The following is an 11,922-nucleotide window of genomic DNA, read 5'->3' as shown; positions in this document are numbered from 1 at the left end:
CAGCTTGGGGGGGTGGGGGCGGAGTCCAGGGCGGGGGGGCCGGTTTGTTGTGGTCGCCATTTTGCTGGTTGCATTACTGGGTAATCGGGGCCCTGGCTCGCCGCGTCCGCCGGATACTTTCAGCCAGTGGGCAGGTCTGAGCTCGGGCTTCCCGAGCAGTTTGAGTTCCCTTGCTCGCGGCCTCAGGTAACAACGCGGCTATGGACGGAGCGGCACGCGCTCGCGGGGAGGAGGGTAGTACGGGACCCGCCCTGCCTGCGTCGCCGCGAGACTTAGCACGAGGCCGAGGGAGGAGAGGAGGGGGACGGCAGGCAGGTGCAGGCCTTGCCTGGCTATTCATAGTTGGATTCCTGGAAGGGGCCGAGCCCGAGCGGAGAGAGCTGTCTCGGGAGGGAAGCTGGGAGGGGGTAGCGGGGCCCCGCTCCCGCCCTTTGTTTGGGCTCGGCTCCGCCGGCCGCATCGTCGTCGCCTAGCAACAGCTGTCCTGGACTGTGATTGGTTGAGCTCTTGGCAGTAGTGACCAATGGCACGGTTGTTGCCATGGTAGGTGTGGACTGCCAGGTTCGGTCCAGCCCCGCCCGCCGGGTTCCCCCTGGCCGGGGCGGGCCCCCAGGGTGGAGGGCGGGACGCCGGGGTCCCCGGGGGCAGGTGGCTGCGCTGGGCGGGGCCGGCGGGGCGAGGGTTAACCCGCCCCTCCCCCGTCCACCTGCTTTCCCCTTCCCCCGCTTGCCCCGGGCTGACCCTCGTCTCCTCCTCTCCCCGCCCCCAGCGGCGGCGGCTGCTGTTGTCACCCACCCGGCCGCCTGTCCCGCTTGCCCTCCCCGCCGCGGGGCTTGCCGGGCCGGCCGGGCCGGGACAGGCGGCCGTCTTCTCACCACCGCTACCGCCGCCATGCTGGCCGCTCGCCCACACCACTGGGGGCCCCACCGCGCCCCAGCCCCCCGTGGGCCCCGCGCCAGCCCTGACCCGGGTAGGGGGCGGAGGCTGGGAGAGGGTCCTGGTGTGGGAGGGCCCCTCTGGTGGGGAAGAGGTTTTGTGGGGGAGCTCCAAGAGAGAGGGATCGTGGAGTGCAAGGCTTGACATAGGAGAAAAGGAATGACATGGGAGAAGGCCCGTGACGAGAGGATTTTGGTGTGGCAGATATTGTGGAAGGGGAGAACTCTGTAATATTTGGGAAATTTGGCCGCGGGGGCCTTCTAGGAATGGGCACCGTTGTGGATTGACCCTGGTGTAGAGAAGTGACTGGAGAAAGAGCCCTGACAGAAATACTGGTTGGGGAGGTTGAGGGTAGGATCCATGTAGGAGAGAGAAGGACGATCGGTGGGAAGAGACGCCTCCCCCTTGTTTCCATCCGAAGGAGTGGGGCCTTGATTGGGAGGGGGACCTTGGAATAATCTGGGAAGGGGGAGCCAGGCTGTGACATGGGGGAACCAAAATATGGTTTGACAAATTACATGAGGGGCAGTCCCCGATGGGAGAAAAGATAGGGAAGAAGTCTTGACAGATCTGGGGAGGGGCTCCTGGGAAGGGTGTGCCGGGTGAGAACGCCATAGGGGTAGGACTCTTAGGAAGAGGTCCTCAGATAACCTTGGTGTGGGCAGGAGGTCCCTGAGGACCCTGATCCCCAGGGCCTGCAGAGGATTCTGCTGTGGTTTGGAGGGGGCCCAGAAGACTCAAGTGGTTTGGGAGGATTCCGACTCCAGAGTTCTTTGGATTGGGGGACCTACTGGGAAGGGTAGATTTCGAGATGGAAGGACCTTGCTGGGACGAGATCCTGACATTCAGGGAAGGACTCCAGGAGGGCAGGATCATGTGTGAGGGGCCCTGGGGAGGGCGGTGAGCAGAAATGGGAAGGAGAGTGAACCCTACCGCTCTGCTGTCTGTGGTTTCTCTCTTCTCTTCCCCCCCCCCCCCAATTATTGGTGTCTTTCTGTCCTTTCCTGTCATGGCCCATATCCCTGCCTGGCTCCCAATCATTCCCTTTTCCACGTTCCTCTCTGCCGCCTTCTTCATTTACTTTGTAACCACTTGAGGGGACCCGCTCTGCCTCCCACCTCCACTTCTCTCTTCCCCTTTTTTTATTGCCACCTGTTGCTCTGTTGTATCCTTTTCTTCTTCCCTTTGTGCCCTGCCTTCTTCTTCATGTCCCCCTCTCTCCTTCCTGGCACTGTCCCACACATCCCCTTGTTCCATGTTGTTCCCCTGCCTCCCGCCCGCTCTCAGGTCTCAGCGGCGGTGGCAGCCGAGGTGCAGGATGCGAGAAGGCGCCCCCCGGCCGGGCTCCCGCTCCAGGCCTCGCTCCCCTGCGGCCCTCTGAGCCCACCATGGCCGTCCCACCGGGCCATGGTCCCTTCTCTGGCTTCCCGGGGCCCCAGGAGCACACGCAGGTACGCGTTCACCTGGCTCCTCACCTGCCTGGGGTCGGGGGAGGCTGGGATAGGAGTCTTGGAGCCAAAAAGATGGTACGCTGTCTAGGACAATCTCTGGGGTCCATGAAGGGTGCCAAGGGAGTGGAAGATATAGAGGAGTTGCTGGCAGTCGAGGTTTGGAGAGCCTGAGTTCAAATCCTGGCCCGGGGGGTCGTGTTACTTAGGTAGGTTCTCCCTGCTTCAGTTTCCACTTCTGTCAAATGCAGCCTATAATTACACTTGCCTCCCACGGTTATTGTGTGGCTTGAACACGTTAATGAAATGCAGTTGGAAATGCTCTGAACAGTATCTGGCACATAGTAAATACTCAATAAATGTTCACCAAAGGGAAAAAAAGTCCAGAGAGGAAGATCTAGAGGGGGTAAAAGAGGAGGAGGGTTGAGCCTAAAGGGTCTTGGAGTCAGCAGGGCCTGGGGATGCAGGTCGGGAGCTTCAGGGGTAGAGACTGTTAGGTTTTGAACCGTAGAATCTGAAGCGGGTTGGAGCGGGAGGTCCAGGGTGCTGGATCCAGATCCAAGACCCTTAGGATGAAAAACTGGGCAGAGCTGCACAGGGTGGAGGGTGAGGGTTGGGATGGCCCCAGGGAATGAGGGTAAAGCAAGATAGGGGCCCTCAAGGGGGAATGCCCAGAAGGGGTGGTTCCAGGTGAAGGACTGGGCGGGCAGAGCCCCAGGTTTCTCTCAGATCTCCCCCACGGAGGTTTAGGAAAGAGCGAAAGGGATGGGATGAAAGGTCCGGGGTAAACCGTTCACTCCGTCCCTCTCTGAGCAAATTTCTAATGAACATCTGTGTGCCAGGCCCTGTTCCAGACACGGGACATAAAGCAAGAAGGAGATCAAGTCTCTGTCCTTGGGGAGTTTCCATTCTAGCGGGGTGGTCAGACCATGACCACATGGTCCTGCCTGTGGTCACGAGGAACCAGCTGCCCAGATAGGGCTCCCGCTTGAGGTCGGAGGGGAAGGCCTGGCCTCAGTGCCCACCTGGCCCCCCGCCCTCCCCCCAGGTACTGCCTGATGTGCGGCTGCTGCCGCGGAGGTTGCCCCTGGCCTTCCGAGACGCGACCTCGGCCCCGCTGCGCAAGCTCTCCGTGGACCTCATCAAGACCTACAAGCACATCAATGAGGTGGGCGGGGTGGGGGCCCGGGCTGGGTGCGGAGGGGTCCTGGCCTGCCAGCACAGGCCGCTCACCAGTCCGCATCTCCTGGCCGGTCCCCGGCAGGTTTACTATGCGAAGAAGAAGCGGCGGGCCCAGCAGGCGCCACCTCAGGACTCGAGCACCAAGAAGGAGAAAAAGGTCCTGAACCACGGTTACGACGACGACAACCATGACTACATCGTGCGCAGTGGCGAGCGCTGGCTGGAGCGCTACGAAATCGACTCCCTCATTGGCAAAGGCTCCTTTGGCCAGGTGTGGGATGACCCCGACCCCAGCCGTGCTCCAGGGCTTGGGAGGAGCGGGCACCACTGGTGCTGACCCCCACAGCCAGCGGTTCAGTGGCTTCGCGTTTCGTGCTGGGCCACTCACCAGCACGGTCTGGTTTCCCTGTGCCACGGTTTCTGTAAGAGCGCCTCAGTAACAGGCCCTCCACGTAAGGTTGTTGTGTTTTCTCATGTCCAGCGTTGACACGAGTGTCTGACGATTGGCGAGCTTGCAATTTGGAAGTATTAGTATCGTTGATGGTGGTATGGGTGGGTCTCCTTGGCTGGAGGGCGACGAGTGGTACCTGGCTCTGTGCCTCGCGCCCCTTTGCCCTCGTCTTGTGACGCGCCCTGCCCTGGCAGGTGGTGAAGGCCTATGACCATCAGACGCAGGAGCTGGTGGCCATCAAGATCATCAAGAACAAAAAGGCCTTCCTGAACCAGGCCCAGATCGAGCTGCGGCTGCTGGAGCTGATGAACCAGCATGACACAGAGATGAAGTACTACATAGGTGAGGCCCGCCGCAGGGCTGTGTGGGGATGAGCCACCCTCAGTACCCGAGGGGGCTGCTGTCCTCAGGGCAAGGTGTGGTTTGTAATCCCCCACATCAGTGATTTCTCCTGCCACCCTCACAGTTTTTACCCTATTCACATGACAAAGCTGGTCAAAGTTTATTGGGTGCTCTCTAAGGGTCAGGCTCTGTTGTAAGAACTTTACGTAAGTTTTCCACAGCCCCATGGGAAGGAGCATCATTGCCCACAGCTTGGAGATGAAGAAACAGAGGCACTTAGGTGCTGTCACTTGCGTAAGATCGAGGTGTTTGTACTCAGTAGAGCTATGATTTGGCCAGACAGTGGATTCCAGAGCCTCCACTCTAAACGCCTCTGCTGGGTTTTTTCCTCTTTCCTGTACTGCTTCCTCTTAAGAAAAAGAAAGTGGATTTAAGGAGTGTGTTTCTTTTAAAAGGAAAATGCACCTCCTTACAGTAAATGGAAAGCAAGTATCCTTTGTCACAAAATAAACAGAACTGAGACTAAAACAATGTTATAAAATTAAACGGGGAAGTGTAGGGATGGTGTTAAAGACCCATCAGCACCGAATGGAAACTTTCTCTTTGGTTTAAATCAGAAAATGTGAGAGACTTGAAAAGCGAGCTAACTTAACTTCCTGTGTGAATCAGATTATAGACATAAAAACATCCTCAAGAAACAAAACAAAAAACCTCCCAGGGGGTTCCGTGGTGGTTCAGCGGGTGAAACATTCAGCGTTGTCGCTGCAGCCACCGGGTCGCTGCTGTGGCACAGGCACAGGTTCGATCCCTGGCCAGGGAACTTGCTCCTGCCATGGACACAACCAAAAAAAATAAGTAAATGAAATAAAATCCTGGCTAGCAGAACAGTTTGGCCTGTGCTCCAGAAGCAGAGACAAAGATCTCTTTATTATTGGGTACCCCAGGCCGCCACCGGCCCTCTCTCAGCCTTAATTTCTTCTCCTTCGGCCCATTTTCGCCTCCTTGCCAACAGTGCACCTGAAGCGGCACTTCATGTTCCGGAACCACCTGTGCCTGGTGTTCGAGCTGCTTTCCTACAACCTGTACGACCTCCTGCGCAACACGCACTTCCGCGGCGTCTCACTGAACCTGACGCGGAAGCTGGCGCAGCAGCTCTGCACGGCGCTGCTCTTCCTGGCCACGCCTGAGCTCAGCATCATTCACTGCGACCTCAAGCCCGAGAACATCCTGCTCTGCAACCCCAAGCGCAGCGCCATCAAGATAGTGGACTTTGGCAGCTCCTGCCAGCTCGGCCAGCGGGTGCGGCCCGGGGCGGGGCTAGAGGTGTGGGTGTGGCCAGAGAGTGGGCGGGGCCGACGGAGGACCAGGACGGGATTGGATGGTCGCGTGCAGCGGCCCGAGGGTAGTGCTTGGGACAGGGTGTCTGCAAGTACAGAGGGTGGGGTCATTGGGTGAAGAGGGTGATGGAGAGGGCCTTGGGGTGTCCTGCCCGAAGGACAGCGAAGAGTGGAGCCCGAGAGGACGAAGCCCGGGGCCAGTTTTGAGGCTGCCAGAATGGGGGAGGGGGAGGAGGAGTTGGGTGCCTTTGAGCCTGGGGTGGCACTTTGCTCCGTTTGTTTACCTTGTGCTCTTAAAGCTGGGGAGGGAAGAGGACAGGGCTCGTCAGCTTTGCAGCTTCCGGTGAGAAGGCCTTTGAGAAGACGCTGGTAGTGGTTTGAAAGGGTCTGGATTGGAAGGGTGGGAAGAGGCTAGGTCTGCGGATTGCCGGATCCTGGTGACCCATAGGGGCTCAGGGTCAGGCCAGGGGATGGAGATCGGGATCAGACTAGGCCAGCAGAGACTCCTGAAACTGATGAGTGAGGTAGTGGCAGCAATCCTTGGGAGGTTGTGCTGAAAACATCAGGGTTTGAAGACCCCCATCCCCAGTTCTGGAGGCAGGAGGCTTGTGCACAGTCAGTCCTCCTAGGTTTGGGGGTGTCGGGGGTACCCACAGGGAAGGCTGGGACCTCTGACTGTTGCCCTTTCCCCTCCCCCAGATCTACCAGTACATCCAGAGCCGTTTCTACCGTTCGCCTGAGGTGCTCCTGGGCACACCCTATGACCTGGCCATTGACATGTGGTCCCTGGGCTGCATCCTGGTGGAGATGCACACCGGAGAGCCCCTCTTCAGTGGCTCCAATGAGGTGTGCTCCCGAGGAGGGGGTGTGCTGGAGGGGGTGGAGGCCTGGCTGGCTGATGACCCTGACTGCCCGCCTGCTCCCAGGTGGACCAGATGAACCGCATTGTGGAGGTGCTGGGCATCCCACCAGCCCCCATGCTGGACCAGGCACCCAAGGCTCGAAAGTACTTTGAGCGGCTGCCTGGGGGTGGCTGGACCCTGCGAAGGACAAAGGAACTCAGGAAGGTGCGGCCCCTGCCCCACGCCGCTCCTCCCACCCCGGCGGCCCCTCACTCTCTCACACTTGGGGCGCCCTCCCCCTCTCTCCCTGCTGCCTCTCCCTTGTGTCTTTCCCTTCCTTCCTCTGCCCTGTCTTTTCCTTCCTCCCCCGCCCACCCCATCTCTCCTCCTACCCACCCCACAGCTCTTCTTAGCTTCTCTCTTTCTACTTTCTCTCTTGTGCCTCTGTCTCCCCATGTGTGTCTCCCTGCCCCTCCTGCCCACTGACGGCCACTCTCTTGCCCCCCCTCCCACCTCCCCCTGCCAGGATTACCAGGGCCCCGGGACACGGCGGCTGCAGGAGGTGCTGGGCGTGCAGACGGGCGGGCCCGGGGGCCGGCGGGCGGGGGAGCCGGGCCACAGCCCCGCCGACTACCTCCGCTTCCAGGACCTGGTGCTGCGCATGCTGGAGTATGAGCCCGCCGCCCGCATCAGCCCACTGGGGGCTCTGCAGCATGGCTTCTTCCGCCGCACGGCTGATGAGGCCACCAACACGGGCCCGGCAGGCAGCAGTGCCTCCACGTCGCCCGCGCCCCTTGACACCTGCCCCTCCTCCAGCACCGCCAGCTCCATCTCCAGCTCTGGTGGGTGCTCAGTGCCAGATGGGGTAAAACAGGGGTGGGGGCACCTCTGGTTTGGGCTGATCTGGGCAGCCCTGCCACTGAGCCTTCACCTAGAGCTTTGAAACTGCATGACCCTGAAACTCCAGAAGGGGTGGGCAGGCGAGCTCAGACTGGCCCTGACCTGGTCTCTCAAACTGAGCTCAGTTCTGACTCTTTGATGCCCTAAACTGAACTCTGACCCCTGGTCTCAAAATTGGGCCTGATCCTCCCAGTGGGTACCGCCCCAAAGTCTTAGACCTGAGCCTGGGCTGTGAACCAGACTCTGCCACCTGAAGACCCAGCCGCCCCGTCTCCTCGCCTAAGCCCTCTCCTCTCCTTCCCTGGCACTTCCAGGAGGCTCCAGTGGCTCCTCCAGTGACAACCGGACCTACCGCTATAGCAACCGATATTGTGGGGGCCCTGGGCCCCCCATCACTGACTGTGAGATGAACAGCCCCCAGGTAATGGGGCCTTGGGGACTCTGGAGGTGGGTGGTGGAGTATCTGGGGCTTCAGGACCTAGGTCTCCATCACCCACTGTTCCTTTGCTCCTTTAGGTCCCACCCTCCCAGCCGCTGCGCCCCTGGGCAGGGGGTGATATGCCCCACAAGACACATCAGGCCCCTGCCTCCGCCTCATCACTGCCAGGGGCTGGGGCCCAGTTACCCCCCCAACCCCGATGCCTTGGTCGTCCCCCATCACCAACCTCGCCACCACCCCCAGAGCTAATGGATGTGAGCCTGGTGGGAGGCCCTCCGGACTGCTCCCCGCCTCACCCGGCACCTGCCCCCCAGCACCCGGCTGCCTCAGCCCTCCGGACTCGGATGACAGGAGGTCGTCCACCCCTCCCACCCCCTGATGACCCTGCCACTCTGGGGCCTCGCTTGGGCCTCCGTGGTGTACCCCAGAGCACGGCAGCCAGCTCATGACCCTGCCCCCTCCCTGGGGCCCCTCCTGAAGCCATACCCCCCATCTGGGGGCCCTGGGCTCCCATCCTCATCTTTCCCCTTGACTGGAATTGCTGCTACCCAGCCGGGGTGGGTGAGGCCTGCACTGATTGGGGCCTGGGGCAGGGGGTCAAGGAGAAGGGTTCAGGTGCACCCTCCCCACTAAGGACTGGACCCTTGGCCCCCTCTCCCCCTGTGTTTTCTATTTATTGTACCAAAGACAGTGGTGGTCCAGCGGGAGGGGGAGAGTCCCCTCACCCCAGGGCCCTAGGAGGGGGTGGGGGCAGGTAGGGGGAGATGGCCTTGCTCCTCCTCGCTGTACCCCCCAGTAAAGAGCTTTCTCACATGCCCCGCCTGAGCGTTTGCAAGGCCTTGGCTCCCCTCACCCAGCCCTCAGCGGTGTGATGGGGAACGTGTTTGGGGAAGGGGTGCTGGAAGAGCTTTCTCATGTGGAACGCGTCCCCTGGGGACGTTAGCAGTGCTGATGCCAGACCTGGGGCTGTAGGCGGTCTGGGGCTGTGGAATCCTAGACAGAGACCCTGGAAAGCATCCTAGCCCACATTGCCTTATCTAGGGTAAACTAAGAAGGATAAAGGCCCAGCTCTGGCCTGTCTCTGGGAAACATCAGGTTCTGCCCTAGAAAGCCAGGGCTTCCACAGAGTCGGCACAGGCGTGGCTGCTTTTGCCAGGTGTCTAGTGGGTGATGAGTGCTTGTGGTCGGCCTGATTGGAGCCACCTGGGGATTGACAGGCAGTTTACGCCCCCCCCCCCCACGTCCGGCCTTTGGAATCATTACGGAGCAAAACGTTTTGAGAGTTCTCAGGCCAAGGGATAATTACCGGGGTTCCAGGTAAGTGGGCCTGTTTCCATGATAATTTGGAAAACTCTCCCGACCCGCCAATTAAGAGCCGCCAGGTTCAAAAGGTACCGTCCTGACCATTGGGGAGCGGTGCTTCCGGGAAGAGGAATTCTGCTTGGCGATATTGTCCCGGTTTTCGTTGCGGGACTACAAAGGCCAGAATGCTTTTCGCCAACTTGCTTAGGGGCGGGTTCTCAGGCAGCCAATCGGAGTCAGCGGCAGCTGGGGTCCGGATACTTGAGGTGAGCTAGCGAGGAGGAGAGGGCCGTGATTGGGTGGTTTTGGCTTGACTGCGCAAGTGCTGAGGTCTCGAGTGCGGAAGGTGGGTTTGTGTCCCGGGAGCTTGCAAGTTCAGCGTTTGCGGAGCAGGAGGTAAGCGCGGAGGCTTGACGCGGCTCCACCTTGCGGGATATCACCAGCGGCTCTGTCTGGCCTGACTCGCGGGAAGCTCCGCTTCCTTCGGTAGGAGACGGGTAAAGGCCCCGTTACAGCCCTGCATGTGTTCGCTAACCGAGGCGGCGTGGAATGCGGAGAGAACCTAGGCCCGAAACCGGTAGGCAAACCTTGGGCGAGGAGGAGCAGTCTGAGACCTGATACGGAGGGATGTTGGGGGTGGCGGTGATGCAGTGGGACGACTCGCGCAGAGGCAGCAATGAAAAACACCTGGTGTGTGAATGAACTGCAGGTGATTGGGTGTCGGTGGAAATCTTGCAAGTGCTTTGTGATTAGATCGTGGAAGATTTTGGTCATTTAGAGAGCTGGAACTTTGCCCTGAAGGCAGTGAGGGGCCACGAGCGGATTTCCAAAAAGTAGGGGACATAGCCCAATTTGCTGCCCTGAGGGAATAGAGTGATGGGAAAGAAACTAGGGTCTGAGCGCTCAGAGTGGCAGCTGTGGCATGATCCTAGGCAAGAGATGTCAGGTATGGACCAGGGCAGGGGTCTGGGATGGGAGAGGAGTATGAGTGTGGATGGGAGAGACGGAGTTGACAGGCTGTGTGGGAGAGGGAGGCCAAGATAGGCGGAAACGGATCTGTCCACGTAGAACAGTGCCAGGCATATGGGAAATGCTTAATACAATTTTTGGAATGAACAGCTCTAGAAAGCAGGTATTATTATGATCTCCCTTTTGCAAATGAGGTTGCTGATAATAGAGAAAATTAAATAACTTGCCCAAGATCACATAGCTAGGAAGTGGAGAGCTTGGGGTGGGTGGGTGGGTGTGTGTGCGAACCATTGACTTAGCAAGGTGCAAGATGAGCCTCACGACATCAGCAGGAGTCAAATCTTGTCGGTCCTTAAGGAATTTGTGGTAAGCATGGAAATGCATACTCCCAATTTATATTTGTAGCCCAGACAATATAGCTGTTAATTTCTCTTCTCAGATATTTCCAATTATCTTGAGAATAATTTTAGCCAAATTGAACTGAGTCTTTCCCCCAAAACATGTTCCTCCCATGTTCTTCTCAGGAAATGCCACTCCATCCTTGTAGTTGTTCAGACCAAAGGCTTGGAGTTTGTCCTTGACTCCCCTCTTTGTCTTATACTCGTGTCAGATCCATCAGCAGATGACTTCAAGGCATATTCAGAACTTGACCATTTCTTCCCACTTGCATTCCTGTCACCTTGATCCTGTCCACTCTCATCTCCTGCCCAGACTATCAGTGGTCTCCTTGCTCACCACTGTCTGTTCCTTACATGGAGCTAAAGGACACTGGGCACATCTGCATCTTGATCACATCCCTCCCCTGCTGATAGGGCTCCATCACATGGGATGTAAATGCCACATTCCTCTGTGGCCTGCAGGGCACCGCATGCTCTGTCCCTGTTGGCCTCCCCTCTCCTTGCTCCCTCTGCTCCAGCCACACTGGCCTCAGGGCCTCTGCACGTGCTGTTCTCCTCACCTGGAACACTCTTCTCCCACGTAGTCAGGGCTCACCTCTCCTTCCTTTGGGTCTTTACTCAGATGTTACTTTCTCCTTCAGATCTTCCCTGACCACCTTCCTAGAACTGCTCCGCAGACGGCGTGTCTGCTTTCCCTGTAACTTCCCGCTTAGCAGTAATCACGTCACCACTCAACATGTGGCATCATTTATGTGTTTATTGTCTGTCTCCCCTTCCCCCACCTCCCACCCCCAGAGCAGACCGCAAGCTTCATGAAGGCAGGGGCTCTTGTCTGCTTCAGGCTTTATGTCTAACTCATTGAAGAGCCCTCGACATACTAGTACAGGCTCAGCAACTGTGTATTGAATGAATGAATGGATGGATGACTTCCTAGAACAGCTCCAGATTGCAGCATCCCAGGGACTGTCCATCCCCTGACCACAGAAGTTTAAGGGGCTGCCTTAAAGTTTTCTGAGGTCTCAGACATTCAACAAGCATTTCATCCTGCCTCTGCTTTGTGCTCAGGATTGAGAACACAGCAGAGAACAGTCCCCCTGTCCCCCAAGAGTTCACAGTCTCAGGGTGCAGGTTCAGATTGTCAGCATATCCCACAAACATGAAATTACAAGGAAAGGTAGAGGGTCATGAGAGCACTTGGCAGGAAAACTAACCTGGACCCTAGGAAGTGGGGTCAGGGTGATGGCGGGGTAGGTAGGCATTAACTCAATTAAGAAGTGTGATTGAAAAGTGGGAGGAGGCAGGCATGGAGAGTGATGTCTGTTAAAACCATTCCAGGCTGTCGTGTGCGGATTGGCTGTAGGAGGTGAAGGACTGAG

General features: G+C 58.4%; 1 protein-coding gene across 6 annotated transcripts; it reads left to right on the top strand.

Moving 5' to 3' along the window:
* DYRK1B (dual specificity tyrosine phosphorylation regulated kinase 1B) lies at positions 13 to 8,699 on the top strand. 6 transcript variants are annotated; one of them, XM_021094374.1, is made up of 12 exons: positions 13 to 186; positions 2,224 to 2,387; positions 3,433 to 3,552; positions 3,649 to 3,837; positions 4,212 to 4,359; positions 5,372 to 5,658; positions 6,396 to 6,542; positions 6,623 to 6,763; positions 7,065 to 7,100; positions 7,185 to 7,380; positions 7,753 to 7,859; positions 7,955 to 8,699. In XM_021094374.1, the coding sequence occupies exons 2-12, from the start codon at positions 2,325 to 2,327 to the stop codon at positions 8,324 to 8,326; spliced, it is 1,806 nt and encodes a 601-aa protein (XP_020950033.1). In that variant the 5' UTR covers positions 13 to 186; positions 2,224 to 2,324; the 3' UTR covers positions 8,327 to 8,699. The 6 variants fall into 6 exon arrangements, with proteins under 6 accessions (XP_020950033.1, XP_005655891.2, XP_003355969.2 ...); XM_005655834.3 differs by having other exon boundaries at positions 13 to 970; XM_003355921.5 differs by having other exon boundaries at positions 7,065 to 7,380.

The sequence above is a fragment of the Sus scrofa genome, chromosome 6, assembly GCF_000003025.6.
Source record: "Sus scrofa isolate TJ Tabasco breed Duroc chromosome 6, Sscrofa11.1, whole genome shotgun sequence".
Classification (NCBI taxonomy): Eukaryota; Metazoa; Chordata; class Mammalia; order Artiodactyla; family Suidae; genus Sus; species Sus scrofa.
The sequence above is the reverse complement of the archived record's forward strand: the minus strand, read 5'-3'. Positions and strand labels throughout refer to the sequence as shown.